The sequence below is a fragment of the Pipistrellus kuhlii genome, unplaced genomic scaffold (assembly GCF_014108245.1).
Source record: "Pipistrellus kuhlii isolate mPipKuh1 unplaced genomic scaffold, mPipKuh1.p scaffold_m20_p_103, whole genome shotgun sequence".
Lineage (NCBI taxonomy): Eukaryota > Metazoa > Chordata > Mammalia > Chiroptera > Vespertilionidae > Pipistrellus > Pipistrellus kuhlii.
In genome coordinates, this window is record NW_023425409.1 from 241,687 (window position 1) to 260,660 (window position 18,974).

The 18,974-nt window shown below is 64.2% G+C and overlaps 2 protein-coding genes across 3 annotated transcripts; one reads left to right on the plus strand and one right to left on the minus strand.

Moving 5' to 3' along the window:
• Positions 1–157: 157 nt before the first annotated feature.
• PTPN23 (protein tyrosine phosphatase non-receptor type 23) lies at positions 158–11,987 on the minus strand. 2 transcript variants are annotated; one of them, XM_045578774.1, is made up of 24 exons: positions 11,814–11,987; positions 9,564–9,638; positions 8,174–8,301; positions 7,966–8,042; positions 7,381–7,430; positions 7,136–7,267; positions 6,823–6,903; positions 6,617–6,748; positions 6,487–6,534; positions 6,094–6,150; positions 5,925–5,983; positions 5,686–5,765; positions 5,479–5,593; positions 5,336–5,401; positions 4,828–4,973; positions 4,256–4,567; positions 4,030–4,184; positions 3,790–3,941; positions 3,529–3,708; positions 1,686–3,444; positions 1,427–1,611; positions 1,104–1,347; positions 920–1,033; positions 158–835 (listed from the first exon to the last, which is right to left on the minus strand). In XM_045578774.1, the coding sequence occupies exons 1-24, from the start codon at positions 11,895–11,897 to the stop codon at positions 374–376; spliced, it is 4,893 nt and encodes a 1,630-aa protein (XP_045434730.1). In that variant the 5' UTR covers positions 11,898–11,987; the 3' UTR covers positions 158–373. The 2 variants fall into 2 exon arrangements, with proteins under 2 accessions (XP_045434730.1, XP_036286101.1); XM_036430208.2 differs by having other exon boundaries at positions 159–850; positions 11,814–11,986.
• Positions 11,988–15,186: 3,199 nt separating this feature from the next.
• LOC123652019 (collagen alpha-1(I) chain-like) lies at positions 15,187–18,479 on the plus strand. Its single transcript, XM_045578811.1, has 5 exons — positions 15,187–15,206; positions 15,315–15,858; positions 16,540–16,638; positions 17,835–17,927; positions 18,272–18,479. Exons 1-5 carry the CDS (start codon positions 15,187–15,189, stop codon positions 18,410–18,412), a joined length of 897 nt encoding a protein of 298 aa, XP_045434767.1. The 3' UTR covers positions 18,413–18,479.
• Positions 18,480–18,974: the final 495 nt, after the last annotated feature.

The following is an 18,974-nucleotide window of genomic DNA, read 5'->3' on the forward strand; positions in this document are numbered from 1 at the left end:
CCTCCATGAGACCCTCTTCCCCGCCCCCTCCAGCTCAGCGGCTCCAGGCAGGAGGCATACAAGGAGCAGAGGGGACAATCATGGGGGGGGGGGGAGGCTCCTAGCCCACCCACCACCCACCCAAGGCCACGGACGGTGTCAGCAGGGGCAGACACTGGCCACAGACAGGTTGGTTTATTAAGTAGCAAAGAGCTGGAAAAACAGGTCCTAAGGTCGGCGACACGTGTGCACCCCACAGGGGCGCGGGCTAGACCAGGAAGGGCCGAAGGCAGCAACAGGAGGAAGAGGCGGGCCACCTCACGAGGCCCTGCTGGGCACAGGCGGGCAGGCGGCGCGCGAGACGACGTAGTGTGAGGACGAGAGCGGAGCCTGCTCAGGTCTTGTTGAGGGTCCAGAGTGGGTCCAGGAGGCTGAGGGGGTCGTCGGTGGGCTGGGCAGCCCGCAGCCCCTGCCCGTTGGCGTGCAGGAAGTTCTGCTTGCTCATCCGCTGCTTTCCCCGCAAGGAGCTGTCCAGGGAGAAGGCCTCGGGGGTGAGGGAGGCCAGCAGCTCCAGCGAGGAGGAGGAGGGCCCCAGGCTCGGGACCGCAGGGACGGGCTGTTCCTCCTCGGGCTGGGGTGTCTCGGGCAGGGGTGAAGGGAGGGGGGGTGGCGAGGAGGAGGGGAGCTGGGTGGACTCTGGAAGACTGGCTGGCGGCAGGCCTGGGGGCTCCACAGGGCCCGGCGGGCAGGGACCAGGGGGATCCAGGCCCCCAGCAGGCCGGATGCTGAGCTTGGCGATGGTGGCCTGGATGGAGCTGATGGGCACGTCCCCGCCGAGGACCAGGTCCTGGGAGTCCTGAGGGAGGAGGTTCTGAAAGGAGAGGCGGGTGAGCAGGGGCCCCAGGCTGTGCGGCCCGTCCCGGCAGGGGTCCCGCCTCACCTTCTGGCTGGCGCCTGTGCCGGGCGGGGGCCTGCAGGGCGGGGGCACGCCGTGGCGCTGCAGGACCTGCTCCACGTGTCTCACCACCGCCTCATGGCAGAACCGGAGGTGCAGCTGCAGGGCACAGGCCTGGTCAGCGGGGGCCGGCCCTCGGCGGACAGAGCCTGTCCCGCCCGAGCCTCACCTTCTCCTGCAGCATGTGCTTCCTCTGCTGCCGCATGCGCCGCACCAGCTGGGGCAGCGCGGGGAGCCCGCTGCCCGCCTCCACCTCCTGCACAGCCGCGTAGAGCAGCGCGAAGGCCCCCGTGCGGCCCACCCCGGAGCTGCAGTGCACGACCACGGGCGTGTGCAGGGGCCGCTGGTGCAGGCAGTGGGCGTGCACCTCCTGGATGAAGCGCAGCAGGTTGCTGGGGCTGTCGGGAAGGCCTCTGCGGGGGAGGGGAGGGCCAGTCACACCGGGCGGAGCCGCGCCACCCTCCCGAGCTCCCACCCCCGGCGCAGACGCACAGCTCCGGCCAGGTGGGGAAGTGCAGGTGCACGAGGGATCGCTTGAGGCTCTGGTCCCGGAACTGCAGGCTCAGCACCCGCTCGACGTGGGTCTCGGTGGTGCGGACGCTGCTCAGCGCCAGGCTCAGGGCGCCGTGCACCATGGGCTGGCCTCTCTCGGTGGGGAAGTAGCGTGCCACCTTTTGCTGAGGGGCAAAGAGGGCGGTCAGCTGGCGATGCTTTCCCAGGATCCCTGCTGGGCACCCACCCAGGGCCTCACCTTCTCCATCTCCGCCTCCGACACCAGCATGACGATGACCGACACCTTCTGCTCGTGCACCATGAGCCAGAAGTCGGCCGCGGTGCCGGGCAGCGGGGCCTGGGTGGCCACCAGGGGCGGGCAGTACGGGGAGAGCCCCTCCACGCGGCTGGCGTTGATGTAGTCGTCCTTGCCGGAGCGCAGCACCACGCGGTTGCTGTCGTAGGGCATGACGTCCTGGTGCCGGTTCTTCAGCGAGTAGCAGCGGGCGATGGCGATGGAGCGGCCGCGGGCGTCCTGTTCCTGCGCGTCCTGCAGCTCCCGCCACACCGCGTCCAGGGCCCCGGCGTCGCCCAGCTGGCCCCGAAAGGCCTCCAGCTCCTGCTGCAACTGCTGCAGCCTCTCAGGACGCTCGTAGGGGTCCCGCTCGATCAGCCGCAGGGCCTGTGGCCGCCGGCCCTCGGCCGCGTCCACCTTGGTCGGCTGCAGCAGGGGCTGCCCGCCCCCGGGAGGCTGGGTGCCGCCGTGCTGGCTCTCGGGGCTGGAGGAGAGCAGGTCTGCGGCCGCAGGGCCCCGGCGCGGGCACGGGGGCGGCTCTGCGGCCGGGGGCCGAGCAGGTACCGGGCCAGGCCCCGGGGAAGGGGCAGGCGAAGGCACCAGGTGGGGGCTAGGGGTGGCCTGGCTGGCAGGTGAGGGGCCTTGAATGGAGAGAGGGGCCGCCTGGGGGCCCAGGGGCCGGGGGGAAGGGGCAGGACCATAGGCCAGGGTGGGATGAGGCGGCTGAGGGGGCCCAGGGCTGGAGAAAGGCAGAGCCCCCGAGTGAGGGGGCAGGGGGTCCTGAGAGGGGGCTGGGTAGAGCTGGGAGTGTAGAGGTGGTGGGGGCTGCCCCAGGACACCAGGCTGAGGGGCAAAGGGGTAGGGGGGTGGGGGAGTCATGAGCCCTGGAGCCTGGGATGGGAAGAGGTGGGGGTGCTGGAGGGGCATGGGCTGCTGGGGGAGCTGCTGGGGGGGCTGCTGGGGGGGCTGGGGCCCAAAGGCCGCCCGTGTGGGATGAAGCTGGGGCTGGGGCCCTATCCTCGGGGCTGGAAACCCTGTGGGGATTGCGGGAGGAAAGTGGTGCTGGGCTGGGGGTGCTGTGAGGGGCTGCTTAGGGCCCAGGGGATAGGTGTAGGGCATGGACAGTGGCTGGGGTGGGGGTACTGGGAAGCAGGGTTGGGGAGGGGCAGGGGTGGGGCTTGGCCGGGGTGCTGTGTGGCTGGAGATGGGCGCCTGGACGCTGTCTACTGTGGTGGTGGCTGGCCGGACCCCCATGGCCAGCTCGGGGCCGGAGAACTGGGGAGGGGGGGCGGAGGGCAGGCCGGCAGCCGGGGGGTGTGGGCCCAGGGCCCCGTAGGCAGCGACCACCACGCCGTGCTGAGGGGAGGAGCGGGGCGCGAGGCCCAGCTCCGGGGGGTAGACGGGCGCCCCGTAGACCGCGGGCCCGGGCGCCATGGCCATGGCAGGGGGGCCTGGGGCCTGGGGGCCCCTGGGCTGCATCACCTGGGGGGCCCCCGAGTAGCTGCCTGGGGGCACGGGGCCTGAGAGGTAGTGGGGTCCCGGGCCCCCCGCGCCGGGGAAGGGGCCCGGAGCGAAGCGGGGCGCGGCGGCCCCCAGGAAGGCGTCGGGCAGGCTGCGCAGCTCCTCGGGCGGGTCCCCCACCTCGCCAGCCTCGCCCTCCTCCCTGCGGGGCAGCAGCGGCTTGGGGGCTGTGGGCCGTGGGGGTGGCTTCTTCTTCAGCTCCCTGCGGGACGAGGCAAGAAGGAACCAGCCCTAGGAGCCCAGCCAGGGCCTGCCGCAGCGCCCGCGGTCCCGGGGCCGCACCCACCTGTCCAGGAGCTGCTGGCGGGCAGCCTCGCGGGCCTGGCAGGCGGCCTGGGCCCGCTCCAGGAGGGCCGCCACCTTGCTCTCGAGGTCCGCGTAGAAGTCCTTGCCCTCCTGGGACTTCTTCATCAGGTCCTCGTAGGCTTCGTAAGAGGCCACCAGGCTCTGCAGCGTGGACTTCCACCTGCAGGCAGAGGGCGGCGGCGGTGAGCACTGGAGCCACACCAGCGCGGCTCGAGGCAGGAGGGCAGGGCTGGGCACTGACTTCTGGTCCAGCTCGCCGAGCGCCCGGCGCACGGCCGCGTACTGCACGTTGGCCTCGGTCAGCGCGCGGAGGACGTTGTCCTGGGCGGCCAGGTTCTGCTCCAGGTACACCCTCAGCTGGTCGTACTTCTTCAGCTGCTCCTCGAACAGCTTCTGAGGGCGTTGGGGTGAGGACAGACACTCAAGGCTTTGCACCTCGGGGTGGACCCCAAGCCAGGGCCCCGCCGCCTGCTCCCCGCACCTTCATCTCGGAGCGGTCCGTGGTCACCAGCGAGGCGGTGATGTCATCCTTCTGGATGAGCTCACGCAGCTGCTGCTCCAGGGACACGCGCTGGTCCCGCATCTCCTGCACCTTGGCCAGGATGCGCTTCAGGGTCTGCAGCACGGCCTGGTCCTCTGGGGGCAGAGGGGGCAGTGAGGCCAGAGACGCGCCAGCTGTCGCCGCCCGGTGCCGGAGGGGGGCTCACCTGGGGTGAGGGCCGGTGTGGGCAGGGCGGCCCGGACCTGGTCCAGTGGCCCACTGAGCAGGCGGAGGTTGCCCACGTGCAAGTTCATGGCGCGGTGCAGCTCGCTGTTGGTGAAGGAGGCCTTCTCGTGGACCTCCTTGTACTTGGCCCATTCTCGCCTCACCTCGGCCAGCTCCGCCTTGGAAATGGCCACGCTGGCCCCTGCCTGGCCCACTGCCTCCTGCCACTTCTGCTCTAGCAGCTCATCCTCCTCCAGCAGGTCCTGGATGTCCTTCAGCGAGGCCTCCACATCCGTGAACACACCGGACAGCACTGAGGGTGTGATGGGAGGGGGACAGCTTCTGAGGCAGGCAGACCAGGCACCACCCGGGCCTGTGCCCCGGGAGACGGCACTTCCCTCAGTCAAGGCTTGGGTGCAGCCCGATGCACGCTGAGTGAGCACCCAGGTGTGGGTGGGGCAGGTATTTGTGCCAGGTGCTGGGAGAGGTGCGACCTCCATCCTGGGGGGGTGTGGGGGCAGGGGAAAGGCCGCCAGAGATGACATCCCTCCCTCACCTGCCCCCCCGCCCCACCTTGCATGGACTGGACGAGGTTCCGGACAGTGTCGGGCCGGACGCTGAGGGCTGCACACTTCTCCATGAGCTGGGGCGGGATGTGGTTGTACGTGTCCAGGTTGTCCACGGTCTCGGGGTCCAGCTGCATTGAATCCATGAACTGGCTGTGGGGACACCAGGTGGGGGACAGGTGCTCACCCAAGTCCCCACAGGTACAGGGAGTGCACTAGGTGCACTCACAACCGAAGACAGGTCTGAGGCCCTAGCAAAGAGCAGACCACACCCTGACCTCACCCCGAGGCCTGGCCTGGCCCCCAGGGTGTGCCCACCGGACTGCGCACAGCACTGGGACAGAATGGACACCCCCGAAGACTCGGGCTCTCGCCTAGGTGGTAAATCTAGTAAGATCTTGAGGGGAGGGGGAAACAGCGGGGGAACATCTCGCTACTACATCACCTAATGCAGGCAGCACAGGGACCCACCCAGGTCTGGGTGACCCCAGGCCTCCAGCCAGCCCCACACTTACTCCAGGACCTCATTCTTGTCCTCAATCTTGGCCATGATCTCTCGAAGCAGCTTGGCCTTCTCCTCACTACAGAAGTGACAGAGCAGAGGCTGGAAGCCTGTCTCTTGAGAATCCCACCCCTCCCAGTGCCGAGGGCACCCCACCTGTACAGTGACGAGGCTTCATGGGCAGCCATCGGGACCAGCTTGGCGAAGATGTCAGGGCCTGTGACGGCTGGGTCCGTGGGGTTCACTGGCAAGGGCTTCACCAAGGGGGCACCTGGGAGAGAGACGCAGAGGCCAGGCCATGCAGACCACGTCTGTTCTAGGCCCCCGTACCTCCGCCCTGACCCCGCTGCCCCAGCGTCAGACCTTTCACAGGCTGAAGGGTGTCCAGGGCCGGGACAGCCTCGTGGTAGATGAAGTCATTGTCCTTCTTGGCAGAATTGTACCTGGGGACCCAGGGAAGGGAGGGGGAGTCTTGGACGAGCAGCAGGCACAGGAGCTGGCCTCTATGGGGCCACGGCTCTCTCCCTCCCAAGGGTGCAGGCAGAGGGCCAACACCCTTCCTCATGAGAAGGACCAGGCCACCCCCAGCCCCACAGACTCACTTTCCTCCAATGACGTCCATAGCAAAGCGAAGTGCATCCTGCACAGTGTCAGGCTGGCCCTGAGGGCAGGGAGGGGGCTCAGCATCACTAGGGCCGTGCCAGCACCCCCGCCCGCAGGCCTGCTCCCTCTGCTCGGGGCCCGGGGCAGCAGCCCCTTTCTCAGCTCTACCTTGGCCAGCTTGATGGCTTCACTGAGCTTGTCCAGGGCGCTCTGGAAGTATGCGACCTGTGGGGACAGTGGGCAGAGCCTGTGGTCCTTCCCTGCTTGGAGTCTCCTCCTCCTGCCCCCAACGACCCTGCCTGGCCATCCCATGGCCCACTAGAAGGCAAGATAGCTAGCTGGGTGCGGGCAGCCCTCTGCGGGAGTCTGCTGTGCCTCCTCGGCTCCAGGGATGAGGGCTGCCAGAGGGACACCTCCCAGAGGGCTGCAGCAGGGCTTGTTCAGGGATGAGGAGGTGAGAGGCAGAGAAAGGACCACCTCCCTGTTCTGCAGGGAAGGACCACCGGCATCTCACTAACAAGGCTGGAGCCAGTCCTGAGTGCTGTCCTCACACTCACTCACCTGCTCCCCGAACTTCTGCTGCTCCTCAGCCTGCTTCCCCATGTGCAGCTGGGAGAAGAGAGACATGGCTACTTAGTTCCCAGGCCGGGGCACTCGGCCCAGCCCAGAGCCAGAGGCGCGGTGCCCTCACATGAGCCACAGCCGCGAAGTAGTAGATCTTCATCTGCACCAGCTTCTTCCAGTCCTTCTGGATCCGGCCCAGCAGTGAAGCAGTGTCAGGGTTCTCCAGGGCCCGGCAGGCCTCCTTGTAGTAATCCACCACCTGGGGGCCCGATGGCCGTCAGGGGGCGTCGGCAGAGCACCAAGGCCTGCCCTGAGCAATCTCCCCATCCCTACCTGGGCGCTGATGCGGGCCACCAGGAAGCTCTTCCTGTTGTCCAGCATCGACTTCTCCAGAAGGCACTCCTGAGCCTGGCCCTGGGGCAAGCGGTCAGGTCCACTCCCTGGTGCACCGAGGCCTTGCCCTCCCCGCGGACAGACCACAGGGACTCTCCACACCCTCTCCTCCAACTCCCAGCCTGCTCCCGACCCACCGGGCCTCGCAGACCAGAGCCAAGGCCTGCACTGCCTTCTGCTGGCCTGTCCAGGGTCCAGCCCTAAGTGTCCCCTCCCTGGATCCAGCTCCGTTCCCACCAGGGTGCCTCCTTACCAGCATGAGGTTGACGTTGAGAGTGAGGATCTGGCGGCTCATGTCGACGCTGTAGGCGTGGGGGAAGTGCTCCCGCAGGTAGGCGAAGGCACCTGCTGCACACTGGAAGTGCGTGCAGGAGACCTTCATGCCCTGGCGGGGAGAGAAGGGTGGCCGGGCAGAACCAGATCGGGGGTCTGAGGACACACAGCAGCCCTCCCTGTTACATCCGATGTCCGGTCCACTGCCCGGCCCTCCCTGCTCACCTCTTCAGACACCCGCTTGTCCATGGCTCCCAGCATGGAGTGCAGCGCACCTGGGGAGGCAGAGGGCACAGTGTCAGTCTGGGGGTGCGCCCCACACTTGCTAACAGTAAGGCAAAAGGTACAGTGTTGTCACCCTGAGCAGGAAAACGGGGGTTTGAACTGGGGCAGTGTGTCCATGGATATCAAAGCTGAGCAAATGGGGAAACTCAGGCGTCTGGCCAAGCCTCCCGGTCTCCTGCTCTGCAGCATGCAGGGGTGCAGGTGGGCGAAGGAGGGGTTCCTGGGCAGACTCTAGCCTGGAAGTCCAGTCTGGAAGCTTCTCCCTGGAGCCCAGCTGGGGCCGAGTCATCAGGTGGAGAGCAGTCGGCTGAGCCCGACCTTGTTTGCCTTCTGCCTGACGCAGCCCAAAGCCAAAGTGGGGTCGGGCCGTCAGGCAGAGGCCATCGCGGCCATCCCTCCCGTCGGAGCCCAGCGGCAGCAGCCCCACACAGCCCCTGCCAGCAGGTGGCGCCCAGCCGCCCAGAAAGAGGGCTGGCGGAGATGGGGAGCAGAGGAGAGTCGCCTGTGCGGGCGGAGGCAGCTCACCCAGGTTGTAGAGGATGCAGGCCTGCTCGTACTGGATGTCCTCGTGCGCCACAGACTTGCCTGAGAAGATCTCGGTCCTGCAGACATGGCCCCTGGTCACCTGAGGGCAGGTGAGGGCCCAGCCACGGCCCCCCCCCCCCCCGGTTTGAGGGAGGCCCCCTCTGCAGCAGAAGGGAGGAGGGCACCCAGCACCCAGCCCTCCGCTCACCAGGTGACGGGCACGGCAGCCTCCTGGCCTGCGCCCATGGGGACCCGGCTCTGCAGGTAGTGGAGCTGGCCCAGGTACTTGCGGAGGACGCTGCAGCCCTCGAAGTCGCGTGGGACCCGGACGGCGTTCTGCGGGCGGATGGGAGAAGCAGCCGCCATCACTCTGGGCAGAGGACAGGCTGGGCGCCTGCTCCCGGACGCCCAGGAAATGTCAGAGCTGGACGCTGCCCAGGGCCAGGAAAGCCCACTGCTGGGCCCATGGCACCCACCCAACACACCGTCCTGCCAGCCAGAGTGGTGGCAGAACCAGCCCCACCGTCTGGAAGGCCGTTTGCAACCGGCACCAACATTCTGAAATACTCAGAATGAGACCCACAGCTCTGCACCTACAACACACAGAGAAATCCAGAGAGCAGGCTGGACAGCTGGCCCAGCATGTTAACAGGTCAAACTGAGCACCGCCAACACGCCCTTCAAAGAGGCTGTTTAATAAAACGGAGCAGATGCAGACACAGAACAAGACGGATGGCTGCGGGACAGGGGTGTGGGGGACTGAAGTACAGCGTAAGGATATAGTCAATAAGATTGTAATAACTATGTATACATTAGCAGTGTCAGGCGGGTACTGGGAATGCTTTATAAAGTATATGATTATCAAACCATTATACTGTACACCTGAAACTAATACAAAACATTGAATGTAAACTGTAACAGAATAATATAAAGCAGCTGTTGGTAGGTGGAGGAAAAAGAGAATTATTTTTAAGTAAGTTATGTCAAGGCTACCCACACAAGAGAATGCTCCTCAGCCAGAAAAATGGAAGATATGTTAAAATGTCCAGAACATCTGTGTCATTGGGGGGAAAGTACATAAAGATGAGTGCTATGATTTCACTTATGTAACAGATGGAGACATTGATATCCAACTACATTATATAGACAAAGATAAAAATCTATACGGGGGGGGGCAGGGGGGCAACAGTAAGATATAGACACATATAATACCTTAAAAAAGCGGGAAAAAATCTATACGGTTACATATGGAAATGTTAAGTGACTATCCCTGAGCAACAGGGTTTAACTTATCTTATTCTATACACAGCAGATATACGTAAAGATGTATTTAATTCTTTATGTATTTATAGTGAACATTTTCAATTTTTTATAATAAGCAATAAAAATATTCCTGTTTCCAGAAGAAAAATAAACAGCAGAGCAGACAGTACACCCTCTGAGATGCAGCTGCACACAGCTGGGCATGCTCTCACGCCTGCCTGTGTGTGAGGACCGCACCCCCCCAGGTCCCAGAACTGAGGGCCCACTGGCGAGAACTCCTCCAGGGCCCCACAAACCAATCCCGTTCATACCTCATACAAATACTCTCCTCCTACCTGTCGGAGCAGCTCCAGCTTCTTCAGCTCCTCATTGTAGGCTTCCGGGTTCTCTCCATAATTCTTCAGGACAAACTGGAGAAAGGAGGGGAATGTAAACCAGGGACAGAGACTGCCGGCTCCCTCTCCGTCCGTCACCCCGCCCCCACCCCCGCCCCCCAATCTCACCATCCCCAGTCAGGGCTCAGGAGCCATCCACACCACAACCATCACCAGCTCAACTCCTGGGCCACCAGGAGCTCAGTCACGGGGCAGCTCCAAGAGGCAGGCCACAGAGCCGCCTCCTCTGAGCAGTGGACGGCCCTGCGTGAACCCCAGGCCAGTCCTCACCCCGCTGCAGCCTCTCTACGAGGCCCAGGACTCTGCCAGCTCAGGGGGCCCTAAGGAGCATCCCCAAGCAGGCCACAAGCCAAGTCTCCTTAGGATGGGACCCTGCTGTGCTCTGGTCCCAACCATAACCCTAACCCACAGTAAATGTAGACCAAAGGCGCCAAGTGAGAGTGGGCATGAAAAGCCTCTTCCGCGCCCACGGTCCCGGCTGGGAAGGCACCACCGAGAGAGGTCTGCAGTGTCCCTGTCGGTGAGGAAAGGCCCATGGCTGGGCGGCAGGAATGACCAGACAGAGGGAAGGTCAGGGCTCACACCAGAGAGGGAGCTGGCAGGCCGGCCCAACCACCACCTCACATGCTGCCTCGGAGATGACCCCACCCACTGGCCTGGAGGCACAGCCAGAACCAATCAGAACCAATCAGGGGGTAGATTTGGTCAGGGGCAGGGGCCTGGGTTGGGGCTCCATCCCCAGTGGGGGCGTGCAGGAGGCAGCTGACCCATGGTTCTCTCTCATCCCTGATGTTTGTCTCTCTCCCTCTCCCTTCCTCTCTGAAATCAATAGAAACATTTAAAAACCAGAAGAGCAGATGCACAGGAACCTGCCTCCTGAGCGGCTGATGCCACGGCAGGCGAAATGGCTCCTGAGCGCTCCTCTCGGAGGCCGGGTTCCCCCGGGAAGCCACTGCTCACAGGACACCGTGTCGCCACCGTGAGCTCGAGGCTGACTTCCGACAGGCCTCTCCCGGCGCTTCTGAGCCGGTATGCTCCCCCTGGTCTGAGTCGAGTGAGCCAGCATCTCAGCCGGCCACCTTTCCCGAGTGCCCGCCAGGGAGAGGGGCCCAGAGGCTGCGAAGGCAGGAGGGGCCTCCGGTCACTCGCAGTTGGGGGGGAGGGGGGTGCCACAGAGCAGCACAGACACGTCACAGGAAGAGGGTGAAAAGTGAGGGGTTCGGACAAGGGAAAGAACCGTAGGCGTGCGACAGAGCAGGTGGAGAAGTGGCCAAAGTCTGGGAAAGCCGTGGAATTTTAGGTGCGTTTTCTGGTTTTCAAAGTGAGGAAAAGGCCGAGGTTCACCGATGGGCTCCAGAGAACACAGCTGGCGTGTCTGAAGGAACACAGGGCAGAGTGGAGAGAAAACTACTCCCAAGCCCATTTTCTTTCTTTCTTTGAAATATATTTTTTATTGAGAGGAAGGGAGAGGGACAGAAACATCGATCAGAGAGAATCAGGGACCCTGCACGCCCCCCACTGGGGATGCAGCCTGCCACCAGGGACTGTGCCCTGACCGGGAATCGAACCCTGACCTCCTGGTTCCTAGGTCGATGCTCAGCCCTGAGCCACCTGGGCCACCGGGCCCCCTGCGGGCACCGGCCTCCTGAGGGTCACCGTTTCTCTTCCTTCGGCCACTGCTTCTGTAAGCACAGCTGAGGAGGATGGCGCTGGTCCTCACTCCTGCAGACGCGCAGGGCGCCCGGCGGCCCTTCGCACGGCACCCGTCGCAGGGGCTCCCAGGCGACTTTTGCCCCCGATCTTGGGGTCACGGAGGCCCCCGCCTCCATCCGCGCCAGCCCCGCCCGCGTCCTCCGACCGAGTCCACCACGGAGCGCGGGCCCCGCCCCGGGGCTCCGGCCGGGCTCCCCCGGGAAGAGCGGACAGAAGTGCCCCGAGGCCCGGAGCCCCCGGGCCGTCTCACATCACGGAGGCTCCCCGGGCGGGTCCGGCGTGGACGGCGCCCCGGCGGCCCGGCCCGAAGTCAGGCCGCGGCTCCCACGAGGCCGCGGTGCCGCCCGGCGCGGAGGCGGAGGCCGGGCCGGCCGCGGGCCTCCCTCGCGGGGCCTGAGGAGGGGACGGCGCGCAGGGGCGTCACGCGCGGGCCGGCGGCGGAGACGCGGAAGGAGCGGGAGGGAGAGCGGCGCTCACCTTCTTCACGGCCGCCTGGAAGAGGAAGTCGCCGGCCTCCTTCAGGTCCAGCCAGATCATGGGCATGCGGGGCACGGCCTCCATGGCGGACGGAGCCCCGCGCCACCGGCCGCTCCCCTCGGCCCTCCAGCTGCTGGCTCAGCCGCGCGCACTGCCCCGCCCCTCCGCGCCGGAAGACGGGCGTCACGCGGCGGAAGAACAGCCCGCACGGCCTTCTGGGAGATGTAGTCCCCGCCCGGCCCGCGCAGCCTTGCGCACATGCGCAGTTCAGTCTCTTCCGAGAAGAGGGCGAGGAGGCTTGCGAATCTCCGGCCGACGCGAAAGGGCTTCTGGGATAGCAGTCTTCCTCCCTTAGATGCTCGGAGGGCGCAGGCTGGTTTCTTCTGGGCCATCAGAGCCGCATGCGGGACCTCGGCCTAGCCGCCGGCACCGGAGCCTGCCGGTAGCGGGTGGGGGACCATAGGTAGCATAGCTGAGCGAGGAAAGGCGAGATTTGGGACGTGGGGCCCGGGAAGCAGTTTGGCCACGGGACACAGAGCCCAGGCCCGAGCTTGAGGTCAGCAAGAGACGGGAATTACGCAGTTGCTGGTCAGTGTGGACTGGAGCCGTCAGGAAGGAAGGGGCGGGGAGGAGGAGGAGGCCCTCCTTGATCTGGCAACCTGGGAGGACCCATAGAGGCAGGCGGTCCAGGTGGGGTGGGCGGAGACCCTGGCCTGTCTCCGGATGGGAGGAGCCTGGATGGTCCCACCTCCTGAGCTTGTTGGGGCAGCTGTCCTTTCCCTTTTATAGAATGGGACCCCTCAGACCTCCCGGCGCTCCTGGGGGGGACTGCACAGACACATACCTGTGAGGACCCTGGACGCTAAGGGCTAGGGCTGCCATAGCAATGCGTCACCGGCTGCCCGGCCGGCTTAAGCAGCAGAAAATACTTTCCTCGCCCTTCTGGAGGCCACACGCCGGAGGTCAAGGTGTCACAAGCTGGGCTGCCGAGGCCCGGCTCTGTGGTTGGTAGGGGAACATCTGCCTGCGTCGTCACATGGCGTTCCTTCTCGGCATGTCTGTGTCCCGATAATCTCCCTGTGAGGACACCAGTGAGACCTGTTCACATAGGCACCTCTCTAAGGGTGTCTCAGGTGACGCAGACATGCACCCAAGTCTCTGGTTGGTCACTTCCCTCCCTGCCTTCCCTCTGAGCTTCCTCAGTCTGTCCATGCTTCCATGTCTCCTGACCCCCTCGTTCATCCGTTTATTTAGTTCATGAGATTCCACCTATGAGTGAGAGCATGTCTCTCTGACTGGCTTATTCACTTAGGGCACATGTGTCAAACACAAGGCCCGCGGGCCAAATCCGTCCCGCCAGGCCTTGCAATGTGGCCCGCACCGCGCTGTCATCACTGCACTCCGCTGCGTTTCCATCACAATGACAGTTTATGACTGTTCAGTAAACCATTCGGCCCGCGATTTAGGCTGGATTTTAGATATTGGCCCCTTCTCTGATTGAGTTCGACACCCCTAACTTAGGGTAATGCTCTCCAGGCCACAGACAATAGGGTGGTGAAGGCCTGGGACCGGGGCGGGCTAAAAGGGGTGGGGGTGGGGGATTACCCAATATTTTCAACAATAAAGAATTTTTTTTTAAAGAGTATCCACACAGAGTCCCATTCTGAGGTCCTGGGGCTGGGACTTCACAGGAATTTGGGAGAGGTGGGGAGGGGCCACGTCACAGGGTCCGAGTCACCTGGTGTGAGAGGCCCTGTGGGGAGGGCCTGGCGTGCAGAGGGGAAGGGGTGGGGATGGGCCGGGGAGGGAACACAGCGGGGAGTCCCGTAAGGTGTTTCCTCCCCGAGGCCAGGGCTGGGAGTTTGGGGAAACAGACTTGGGAGTAATGGGGAGGCGTACACCCGTCACCAGGGGGCAGCAAACACCCATTCAGCCAAATCAGTTCTCCTCTCCATCACCCCCCACCCTCGGCGGAGGGAGCGGGGCGGCCTGGCAGATGCCGGGGTGGGGCACCTGTGTCCACACTGCCGGGGTTACAGCCCGTGTGTGTCCCCACAGGCGATGGGGCCACAGGGCTGAGGCAAGCTGAGGCCCCGCCAGGCCGGAGCCTGCCCAAGGGCCGCTGCTTCCCTCTGCACAGCTGCCGCCTGGGGAGCGCTTTCTGCTTCCACCTGCTCTCGGAGGCGCGGGAGCCTGGGACGCAGCAGGCCCACCGGCGAAGCCTGTGGCCAGACGCTCCCCTGAGGGCAGCCCACGTCCTGCTGCCTGCACCCTCCAGTGCCCTCCAGACCCTCACCTTTCCCCTGCCCCAATCTCGGCCCCAGGGCGGTCACATGCAGGGCGGGGCTGGGGGACCCTCCTCTGGGACCCGGGAATCCTGCCCTCCCCTCCTAGGCTCCAGGCCGGCTCCCAAGACTCCCCTCAGTAGGTGGGGGCCAGCCAGCCCCACAGCCCCCACCGTGGAGGGCGGAGCGGAAGGGGCACCGCCCTCGCTGGTAGACCAGCTCCTCCCAGCACCTTCCCTTGCCAGGTCTGTGCCTGAGCTCAGTTCTTTTAAAAAGTATATATTTATTCGCCGGGACCGGTTTGGCTCAATGGATAGAGCATCAGCTTGGGGACTGAAAGGTCCCGGGTTCGATTCCGGTCAAGGACATGGACCTTGGTTGCGGGCACATCCCCAGTAGGGGGTGTGCAGGAGCCAGCTGATTGATGTTTCTCTCTCATTGATGTTTCTGACTCTCTATCTCTCTTCCGTCCTCTCTGTAAAAAAAAATCAGCTGAAACCGGTTTGGCTCAATGGATAGAGCATCAGCTTGGGGACTGAAAGGTCCCGGGTTCGATTCCGGTCAAGGGCATGTACCTTGGTTGCGGGCACATCCCCAGTAGGGGGTGTGCAAGAGGCAGCTGATTGATGATTCTCTCTCATTGATGTTTCTGACTCTCTATCTCTCTTCCGTCCTCTCTGTAAAAAAAAATCAGCTGAAACCGGTTTGGCTCAATGGATAGAGCATCTGCTTGGGGACTGAAAGGTCCCAGGTTCGATTCCGGTCAAGGGCATATACCTTGGTTGCAGGCATATCCCCGGTAGGGGGTGTGCAAGAGGCAGCTGATTGATGACTCTTTCATCGATGTTTCTAACTCTCTCTCTCTCTCTCTCCCTTCCTCTCTGTACAAAATCAATAAAATATATATTTAAAAAAAAAAAAGAAAAGAAAAATTCCTTTTAAAAAAATCGATAAAATATATACATTTTTTAAAAGCATACTGCCCATCCCAGCAGCTAGGAGTCCTGACCCCAGCCTCCCAGCGGCGTCCGGGGAGCAGCAGGAGGAGGGGGAGGACAGTGAGGTCTTCCTGGGCTGCTGCTGCTGTCATGGCCATGAGGGACGGACGGTGAGCCACGGATGGTCAGATCGTAGGGCTTTTTCAAAGTCAGGGCCAGGTTTTAGAGGCTGACCCCGCTTGTAAAACGTAACGTCGTGGATGTCACCCTGGGCCCAGCCCCAGAGGAGACCATCTCTGTGTGCACGTGGCCGAGGAGCTGCCGCACACGGAATTGTGTTCCGGAAGGTTCTGGGATCAAACCAGAACAGCCAGGCAGGCGGAGACGGCCCCCGGTCGCCCGGGAGGGGACACGGAGGCCCGGAGGGAAGGGGCTGGCCCCAAATCAGCCTGGTCTCCTGCCCCCGGCTCGGGGTTCTCCCCCACTCTGAGGCCCGGACCCGTTGCCCAAACCTGCTTGCTTCTTAGCCAACGGCATTTCAGAACGTTGGCCAACCGTGGTGCCCGGCACAGGAAGGGAGCGGCCGGTGTCACCGGCAGCGCCTTAAAGGGCGGCGGCCAGCGGCGGGCCGCGGAGGGCCATGGCGGGGGCCTGGAGGGCACTGGTGCTGGTGGCGGGCGCGGCGGTGGCCTGTGTGGCCCAGCGCCAGCCGGGCTTCGAGGAGAGGCTCGTCGACCAGGCCCTGCAGCTCTTCAACGCCGGGAGGCGGGGCCAGCCCCTGTTCCGCCTGCAGGAAGTCCTGAGTGCCTCGGCCCCAGCCCGGGGCCGGACACCTGCCTTGTGGCCGCCCGGGGGGGCCCACAGGCCGGTTAACAGAGCGGCTGTTAGGGAAGCCGTGTCTGCACCGGAGCTATGGGACAGCGGGCTGGCCGGCAGGGCTGGGCCTCGCCGGGCAGGAGCCGGCCTGCTGGAAGGCGCGCAGGAGGAAAAGGCCTGGTCTCCCCCGGCCTCGCAGGGGCTTCCCGTCCCTCCCGCCCGTGGCCTCTCTGGCAGGCAGCTGAGCATGCAGGGCCGGCATTCGCTCTTTAACTCCTCTTTGTTGTTTAAAGGATCACACAGTGTTACACAGGTCTCCTTTCCCCTGACACACACACACACACACACACACCCCCGCTGGTGTTCTTCTGCTGGTTTTCTTGTCCATCCTCACCTGAGGATATTTCCCCACTGCCTTTTCTGGGAGGGAGCGAGGGAGGGAAATGTCGACGCCAGAGAGCCACGCCCACTGGTTGTGTCCTGCACGCTCTAACCACTGAGCACGCCGCGGAGGCAGGCGGGTATTCCTGTTCCTGTTCCAGCTCCGCAGTGGCCGCTGGGGCCGGCCTCCGAGAGCCCCGTCCGCTGCTGAGGAGGCCGGCCGGGCCTGGCTCAGGCCTCCCCCGCAGCTGTGCCCGCGCCGGCTCGTCGGGGGAGGGCTGCCGGGAGCTGCTCTGGCCTCTGCAGAACTCCACCTTCCAGACGCCGGTGAGCTTCCGGGCCCGGGAGACCGTGTGCCTCGCCGGGCGGCCGGAGCCCCAGCGATGCGCCTTCAGGGACGGCGGGGTGAGTCTCCCGGCCCCACAGGAGCGGGTCCTCTCCTCTCCCTCCTCTCCGCCGGCCGGGGGTGTGTGTGTGTGTGTGTGTGTGTCTGTGTGTGTGTGTGTGTGTGTGTGTGTCTCTGTGTGTGTGTGTGTGTCTCTGTGTGTCTGTGTGTCTGTGTGTGTCTCTGTGTATGTGTGTGTATGTGTGTATGTGTGTGTCTGTGTCTGTGTGTGTCTCTGTGTGTCTTTGTGTGTGTGTCTGTGTGTGTGTCTCTGTGTATGTGTCTGTGTGTGTGTGTGTGTCTCTGTGTGTGTCTCTGTGTATGTGTCTGTGTGTGTGTCTCTGTGTGTGTGTGTGTGTGTGTGTGTCTCTGTGTGTGTGTGTGTCTGTGTGTCTGTGTGTGTGTCTCCGCCCACCTCCCCGGCCCTGCCAGGTTTCCCTGTAGGAGCCTTTTTCCTATCCCTTTTGTGTTTTCTTTCTATAAATCACTCAGTCCTCATTATAAAAGCAACACGTACTACAAATGACTAAATAGCCCTGGCTGGTTTGGCTCAGCAGATAGAGCGTCGGCCTGTGTACTGAAGGGTCCCGGGTTCGATTCCCTCAAGGGCACATGCCTGGGTTGTGGGCTTGATCTCCAGCAGGAGGCAGCCAATCCATAATTCTCTCATCAGTGATGTTGCGCGCTCTCTCTCTCTCTCTCTCTCTCTCTCTCTCTCTCTCCTTTCCTCTCTGAAATCAATAAAAATATATTTAAAAATAAAAAATAACTAAACAGAAAAAGAATAAAGTGGGACCATAATGTACCCAAGGTATAAAATTAGAAAATAACATTTTTTTAAAATAGCAAATTAACAAATTGTGGAGAAGCAAAATAAAATTGGGCCAAATCTCCCACAACCCCCTCCAGGGTCAGGCAGCCACCGCGGGGGGGTCCCCTTCAGGCTCACACCCACGCGAACAGGCTGGTCTGGGATGTTCTCGGAGAAACAGCAGGGCTCCAGCGGCCTCTCCGGGCCCCGGGGCAATCCTCAGCTCGCTCTGGGCTGGGGCCGAGGCCCCGGGGCAATCCTCAGCTCGCTCTGGGCTGGGGCCGAGGCCCCGGGGCAATCCTCAGCTCGCTCTGGGCTGGGGCCGAGGCCCCGGGCGGGCGGCTGCGGGGTGGGTGCCGGCCCGGACGCCCTCCAGCCCCTGCCCGCTGCCCCGCTGCCCCGCAGGAGGAGTGGAACTGCACGGGCGCCTCCTTCATGCGGGGCCCCCTGCGCGTCCTGATGGTCGACTGCAGCCCAGGCCCGGAGCGCCCCCAAGAGGTGAGCCTTGGCTGGGCGCCTGGCCTCAGTCTCCTCTTCCGGAGGATCCGTCCCCAGTGTCCTCAGTGCAGGTTCCGCGGGGAATGAGGATGGGGGTCATCGGGAGCAGGGAGGGGAGAGGCCGGGGGCGGGGGGCACTGGCTCTGCTCCCGCCTCGGAGACCGACCCTCCTCTGCACCCACCTCTGGGGGAAACCACCCCGAGGTGCAGCCTCCTGGCCGGTGAGGGGAGGAGCGGGCACACCACCGCCTCATGGCTAACGCGCCGCCTGGGGAGAGGGACCAGGCAGGGCGGGAGGGGGGAGAGGCCGCGGGGGCGGTGAGTGACTGCGGCGCCCTCTGCAGGGCTTGCGGGAGAAGCGGTCGGCTCCGTCCCCAGAAGCAGCCGCTCCAGAGGTCGACAGCTCCAAGCTGCCCCCTGTGGTCAGGGACATATATGAGAAAGCCAAGTTCGACATCATCTCCAACATCCTGAGCAATTTCTAGGGCTGGGGAGGGAGGGGAGGCTGGCACCCCGCCTCGACCTCCCCTCCCACCGCCCTTCCCCCAGCGGCCCTCACCCCCCCCACCGTGACCTCCCCTCCCACCACCCTCTCCCCCCCAACCCCCGCAGCCCTCACACACCCCGCCCCCCCGCCAAGACCTCCCCTCCCACCGCCCTCCCCCCGGCGGCCCTCACCCCCCACACCCCCACCGTGACCTCCCCTCCCACCGCCCTCTCCCCCCCTCCCCCGCAGCCCTCACACACCCCGCCCCCCCGCCGAGACCTCCCCTCCCACCGCCCTCAGCACCCTCCTTGCTGCTTAATCCCCACAGGCCTCTGCTCTCGCACGCCCGCTGCCCTCTGCCACGCCTGCCCGTCTGTGTCTAACTCCCACTCACCCTTCGAGGCCCAGCGCCAACACCACCTCCTCCAGGAAGCCCCGGGCTTGCCCCCAGCAGGTGTCCCTCCCTCCTCAGAGCGGTCAGGGACCTCAGAGCCCGTGGGCGTGGCCTGCTGTGCCCCCGGCTGTATTCGCTGGCCGGGTTTCTCGGCCAGGTGCTCCTG